Source organism: Numida meleagris, unplaced genomic scaffold, assembly GCF_002078875.1.
Source record: "Numida meleagris isolate 19003 breed g44 Domestic line unplaced genomic scaffold, NumMel1.0 unplaced_Scaffold404, whole genome shotgun sequence".
Classification (NCBI taxonomy): domain Eukaryota; kingdom Metazoa; phylum Chordata; class Aves; order Galliformes; family Numididae; genus Numida; species Numida meleagris.
Genome location: NW_018364624.1, coordinates 42066 through 48307, shown reverse-complemented (window position 1 = coordinate 48307; position 6242 = coordinate 42066). Strand labels below are relative to the sequence as shown.

The 6242-nt window shown below is 50.3% G+C and overlaps 2 protein-coding genes across 37 annotated transcripts in view; both read left to right on the top strand.

Annotated features, from left to right (window-relative positions):
* LOC110391559 (myelin-oligodendrocyte glycoprotein-like) overlaps positions 1–6242 on the top strand; it is a 25598-nt gene that overhangs the window by 7915 nt on the left and 11441 nt on the right. For 2 of the 35 annotated variants that reach the window (XM_021383494.1, XM_021383490.1), the window contains one exon: positions 5645–5665. The exons of 29 other annotated variants lie outside the window; for them this stretch is intronic. In XM_021383494.1, the coding sequence (XP_021239169.1) occupies positions 5645–5665 (21 nt within the window). Of the gene's footprint in view, positions 1–5251; positions 5273–5644; positions 5666–5772; positions 5794–5903; positions 5925–6242 lie in introns of all 35 variants that reach the window. 4 more of the 35 variants (XM_021383492.1, XM_021383493.1, XM_021383491.1 and 1 more) reach the window with 4 other exon arrangements.
* Positions 7–4934, top strand: LOC110391563 (myelin-oligodendrocyte glycoprotein-like). Of its 2 annotated transcripts, XM_021383497.1 has the most exons (23): positions 7–571; positions 929–1270; positions 1696–1800; positions 2113–2133; positions 2430–2450; positions 2561–2581; positions 2816–2836; positions 2943–2963; positions 3062–3082; positions 3190–3210; positions 3310–3330; positions 3441–3461; positions 3565–3585; positions 3688–3708; positions 3819–3839; positions 3946–3966; positions 4066–4086; positions 4194–4214; positions 4317–4337; positions 4447–4467; positions 4568–4588; positions 4686–4706; positions 4800–4934. In XM_021383497.1, the coding sequence occupies exons 1-23, from the start codon at positions 472–474 to the stop codon at positions 4817–4819; spliced, it is 966 nt and encodes a 321-aa protein (XP_021239172.1). In that variant the 5' UTR covers positions 7–471; the 3' UTR covers positions 4820–4934. The 2 variants fall into 2 exon arrangements, with proteins under 2 accessions (XP_021239172.1, XP_021239171.1); XM_021383496.1 differs by having other exon boundaries at positions 4686–4930.

The following is a 6242-nucleotide window of genomic DNA, read 5'->3' as shown; positions in this document are numbered from 1 at the left end:
TGCACCCCTGCCTGCACCCCTGCCTGTGCTGTCTGCCACAACAAGCCCTTCCAATGCACAGCTCTGGTTCCTGTTTCCCGTCTTGTTGGCTGCACTGCCTGGGCCCCTTCCTCTTTCCCCCGCGGGGGGAAGTCAGCCTGCTTCCGTCTGCCCACTCGCATCAGAGCTTCCGTGCTGCCTGGGGTGTGGCTGGGACGGCTGCATCGCTCCCCTTCAGCTTCTTAGAGCTCCGTTGTGTGGGTTTTGGCTGCGATTCAGACCCTCTAAGAACAGACCCTGGCGTGAGACTCCACTGCAAAGCTGATCCATTCCAGCTCACATCTCCTGCAGCTTTTTCCCTCATTTTCTTCACAATCTTTTTCCCCATCTTCTGTCCAGCCTTCTTCCCCATCTTCTCCATCATCTCCTTCTCACTCTCCTTCCTCTCTCTCCTTTCCCCACCTCCTTCCCCCCTCCTCTTCTCCAGCACAGATGCGCTTCGGATTGGGCTGCAACCACCCCAGGTCCGCCCTCCCCTGGAGGAGCCTCCTGCCTCATCTCCTGGCTCTGCTCCTCCTCCACCTGGGATCAGGTAGGGGTCCTGTGGGACTGCTGTGCCTGCCACAGGTGTTGCTGGAGGGGGAGGAGGGGAGTGTCCCTGGGACAGGGAGGACTCAAGCCCAGCACCCAGCCCTACTTGGGTTTCACTTTCACTTTGGTTCTTCCATGAAACACGTGATTTTTGGTAGAATTTCTGTCTCTCCTCCTCCTCCTCCACACATTGTGAGTGGGCTCCCACACCCAGGAATCCTTCCCCACTCCCTCCTGCTCCCTCTACAGCTCTTGCACATGGGATGCAGCGTGCACCACCTCCCCCTGTGCCGCTCCGTGCCCACACATGAACACAGGCACCATCTCACTGTCTCTCTGTGCCCTTCTCATTGCACAGCCCAGCTCAGGGTGGTGGCACCCAGCCCCCGTGTCACTGCCATCGTGGGACAGGACGTCGTGCTGCGCTGCCACTTGTCCCCTTTCAAGGATGCTCGGAGCTTGGACATCAGATGGATCCAGCAACGGTCCGCTGGGCTTGTGCACCACTACCAAGATGGAGTGGACCTGGAGCAGATGGAGGAATATAAAGGGAGGACAGAACTGCTCAGGAACGGTCTCTCTGATGGAAACCTGGATTTGCGCATCACTGCTGTGAGCTCCTCCGATAGCGGCTCGTACATCTGCGCTGTGCAGGATGGTGCTGACTATGCAGAAGCTGTGGTGAACCTGGAGGTGTCAGGTCAGTGGCTGGGGTGACGCCTCCAGGTGTCGCTGGGTTTGTGTGTCCCACCCCCACCTCTGTCCATCCTCATCCTCATGGCCATACATGGAGAGCTGAAGGGCAGGAGCCTTTGAAAGAGAATGGGGTTGAGTTGTTCCAGGAGATGCTTGGGTTGGAGCGGGCGCATGGTGTGATTTGGGGATGGATCTGCATGGATGAGGTGGTTGGGTTGGGTTTCTGGGATGGGTTCCTTCATGGCTTAGTGGCAGTGGGCACAGGCTGCTGAGCAGCTCCTCCACCTGTGCCAGTCTGGGGACGCTGCCATTGTGCCTCACTGCTCCCTGCTTGCTGCCCCTTCACATTCTGGCATCTCCCAAGTCTGACTCTTGCTTTTCCACACATGGCAATGAAAAAGGAACCCTCTTCCTGATGGTTTTTTCCAGATCCCTGTTCCCAAATTGTCCATTCCTGGGCGGCGGCTCTGGCTGTGGTCTTCCCATTTCTGCTTGGGTCATTTGTCATCATTGTTTTTCTCCATTGGAAGCGAGGTGAGCTGAGAGCAGAGGGGATGGAGTGCAGGGAGGTGCTGGGAGGGACAAGGATGGTCGGGGTGGTGCTGAGCTCTTGTCCATGGAGGTACACACGAGGAGGAAGGGAGATTTTCCCTGAGATTCCCAGTGCTCATTCAATAACATTTGCCTTTCTTTTTGGGACTGAAGGGGAAGATGAAAAGGGGTGAGGGTGGGAAGACAGGAACGTGGCTGGAATGTGGGGCAGGTGGGAAGGTCCAGGGACTCTGTAGATGTCCCCAGAAGCCAAGCTGCCCTGCTGACCACCTCTTCCTCCACTTTGTTTTCCAGTGGCACAGAGCAGAGAGCTGAGTGAGTCCTTGCAGCCCCTTCCACCATCAAAGTGCCTTGAATGGAACTGACAGAAGACTGCAGAGTGCTGGGTTTTGTGATGGGTTGGGGCCATGGGATGTGTCGATCCTCACTGATCCACATGCAAAACTCGTCCCCATTTTGTTCCTTCCTATTAGTTTATTTCCTTCATGGGACCAATGTGTTCATTGGCCACTTCCCAGAACAAAAAGATTTGGGGTCTGGGCATGGGGAGCAGCCATATATTGAGAAGCTGTTCCCTCTGAACATGCATTTCTCTTGTTTCTATTTTGCAGCGAGAAAAGATGCACAGTTGGGTAAGTCTCCTTCCCCAGCCTGAGGGAATTCAGGCTCTCCCCATGGCATGAGCCGTGGGATGAGCAGCTGTCCCCTCTGACCATGCACTGCTCTTCTCCTCCTTTTCCAGTGAAACAAGCTGCGATATTGGGTGAGCCATCAGTCCCCATTTTTTTTTTAAATGTTATGTCTGTGTGTGCTGTGGGATGAGATGTTCCTCTCATCACACACTGTTTCTGCTTCTCCTTTGCACATTTTCATGTTGCATATTTGAGTAAGTCTCCCTCCCTGCACTGAAGGTATTTGGGTTCTTCCCATGGGATCAGCCATGGGATGATCATCTGACTCTTCTCATCATGCACTTATTTGTTTCTTTCTTTTGCAGAGAAACAGGCTGCAGAACTGGGTGAGTCACCCATCGCACAGTAGCCAACAACATGGGGCTCTTCCTGTGTGAGCTGTGGGATGAGATGTTCCTCTCATGATGCAATGCTTTTCTCTTTCTTTTCCAGTGAAACTAACAGAAGAAGTGGGTGAGTCTTCTTCCCTGAGCCCAATGGAATATGGGGTTTCCCATGGGATGATAAATGTCCCACCTCACCATGCAATGCCTCTTATGTCTTTTTTGCAGAGATCTGGAGTTTATGGTTGAGTAAGTTGCAGTTACTAAACTGGGGGAATTTGGGGATCCCCCAAGGGACTGCATGTGGGATGAAAAATCCCCTCTGACCATGCACTGCTTTCCTCTTTCTTTTCCAGACGAACACTTTCACTGTATGGGTGAGTCTGCCCCTCAAATTTAAAATGTTGGAGTCTTCCTGCAGTAGCTCTGGGATGATGCTCCCCTCATCACACACTCTTTCGGCTTTTCCTTTGCAGATTCAACTGCTGCAGATCTGAGTAAGTCTCCTTCCCTACAATGAAGGAATTTGGGGTCTTCCCATGCGATCAGCCGTAGGATGATCCCCTGACCCTTCTCATCATGCATTTCTTATTTGTTTCTTTTGCAGAGAAACAAGCTGAAAAACTGGGTGAGTTCTCCATCCCCAGTTAAAAAATAATGGTGCCTGCCTGTGTGAGATGTGGGATGAGATGTTCCGCTCATCATGTTCTGCTTTTCTCTTCCGTTGCCAGTGAAATACTGTGAAAAGATGGGTGAGTCTCCCCTCCCAAATTAAAAACATTGGGGTCATCCTGTGGGAGCTCTGAGATGAGATGTTCCTCTCATCACGCACTGTTTCTGCTTTTCCTTTGCAGAGAGAAGGGATGCAATAATGGGTGAGTCTTTGCCTCCACACCAAAGAGATTTGGGGTCATCCCACTGGATCAGCCATGGGATGATTATCTGACCCTTCTCATCATGCATTTCTTATTAATTTCTTTCTCAGAGATATACATTAGAGAACTGGGTGAGTCCTCCCTCCCAAAATGAAAAGAAAAAATGGTGTCTGTCTGTGTGAGCTGTGGGATGAGATGTTCCTCTCATCATGCGTTGCTTTTCCCTTTCTTTTGCAGAGGAACAAAGTAAAGCAGTGGGTGAGTCTTCTTACCAAAACCCAACGAATTTCTGGTTTCTCATGGGATGACATTCAATCTCATTCACATCACGCGTTGCCTTTTCTCATATTTTTGCAGAGAAATGGAATTCAGTGCTGAGTAAGTAGCAGTCACTAAACTGAGGGAATGTGGGGTCCTCCCAAGGAACTATGAATGGGATGAAAAATCCCCTCTGACTATGCACTGCTTTTCTCTTTCGTATCCAGAGACACGTTTTCAATATATAGGTGAGCGTCCCCTCCCAAATTAAAAACACTGGGGTCTTCCAGTGGGAGCTGTGGCATGAGATGTTCCTCTCATCGTGCTTTGTTTCTGCTTTTCCTTGGCAGATTATCATTTTGCAAATCTGAGTAAGTCTCCCTCCGTACACTGAAGGCATTTGGGGTCTTCCCATGGGATCAGCCATGGGATGATCATCTGACCCATCTCATCATGCATTTCTTATTTGCTATTTTGCAGAAAAATACGTTGCAAAATTGGGTGAGTCCACTCTCAAATCAAAAACTCTTGTGTTACCCTTTATGAGCTGTGGGATGAGATGTTCCTCTCATCATGCGTTGCTTTTCTCTTCCTTTTCCAGCTGAACAATCTGAAGCAGGGGGTGAGTCTTCCTCCCTGAACCCAATGAATATGGGGTTTCCCAGGGGATGGCAAGCTGTCTCACCTCACCATAAGTTGCTTTTCTCTTCCTTTTGCAGTGGTAAAAATGGAAGAATCGGGTGAGTCTTCCCCAAACAAAAGGAATGTGGGGTTTCCCATGGGTTGACAAGCTGTCCCACCTCAGCATCCCTCGCTTTTGCTTTCTTTTCTAGAGGAAACATCTGCAGAATAGAATTGAGAGATGAACTGCGCCTCGCAATAACCACAGGAGTTACGCTTACTGCAGGAGCTGATTGCACAGGATACCAACACCGCCATAACGGGAAGCCACCAAGGAAATCCACCACGGNGATGATCACCTGTCCCCTCTGACCATAAATTTCCTATTCTTCTATTTTGCAGAGAGAAAAGATGCAGAGTTGTGTAAGTCTCCATCCCCAAACTGAGGGAAGTCAGGGTCTCCCCATGGCACAGGCCAAGAGATGAGCAGCTGTCCCCTCTGACCATGAATTTGCTTTGCTTCAATTTTGCAGGGAGAAAAGACGAAGAGTTGGGTATGTCTCCTTCCTGAAATTGAGAAAAGTCTGGGTCTCCCCATGGCAGAAGCCATGGGATGAGCAACTGTTCCCTCTGACGGTGAATTTTCTTTGTTTCTATTATGCAGTTAGTAAAGGTGCAGAGTTGGGTAAGTCTCCATCCCTAAACTGAGGGAATTCAGGGTCTCCCCATGGCAGTAGCTGTAGGGTCAGCAGCTGTCCACTCTGACCATGAATTTCCTTTGCTTCTTCTTTGCAGAGAGAAAAGATGCAGAGTTAAGTAAGTCTCCTTCCCCAAACTGGGGGAATTCAGGGTCTCCACATGGCATGAGCCGTGGGATGAGCAGCTCTCCCCTCTGACCATGAATTTCCTTTGGTTCATTTTGCAGAGAAAAAACATGAAGAGTTGGGTAAGTCTCCTTCACCAAATGGAGTGAAGTCAGAGTCACCCCGTGGCAGTACCTGTGGGATGATCAGCTGTCCCCTCTGACCATGAATCTCCTATGATTGCTTTTTTGCAGGGAGAAAAGATGCAGAGTTGGGTAAGCGTCCTTCCCAAACAGGGAAGTCAGGGTCTCCCCATGGCAGAAGCTGTGGGATGAGCAGCTGTCCCCTCTGACAATGAATTTCCTTTGCTTCTATTTTGCAGGGAGAAAAGATGAAGAGTTGGGTAAGTCTCTTTCCCCAAACTGACGGAAGTCAGGGTCTCCCCATGGAAGTAGCCATGGGATGTGCAGCTGTCCCCTCTGACTCTGAATTTCCTTTGCTTCTCTTTTGCAGGGATAAAAGATGCAGAGTTGGGTAAGACTACATCAACAATCAGGGAAGTCATTGTCTCCCCATGGCACTGGCCAAGGGATGAGCAGCTGTCCCATCTGACCATGAATTTCCTTTGTTTCTATTTTGAAGGGAGAAAAGATGAAGTGTTGGGTAAGCCCTTCCCCAAACTGAGGGCATTCAGGGTCTCCCCATGGTAGTAGCTGTGGGATGTGCAGCTGACCCCTCTGACAATGAATTTCCTTTCCTTCTATTTTGCAGTGAGAAAAGATGCAGAGTTGAGTAAGTCTCCTTCCCCAAACTGAGGGAAGTCATATTCTCCGCATGTCAGTAGCCGTGGGA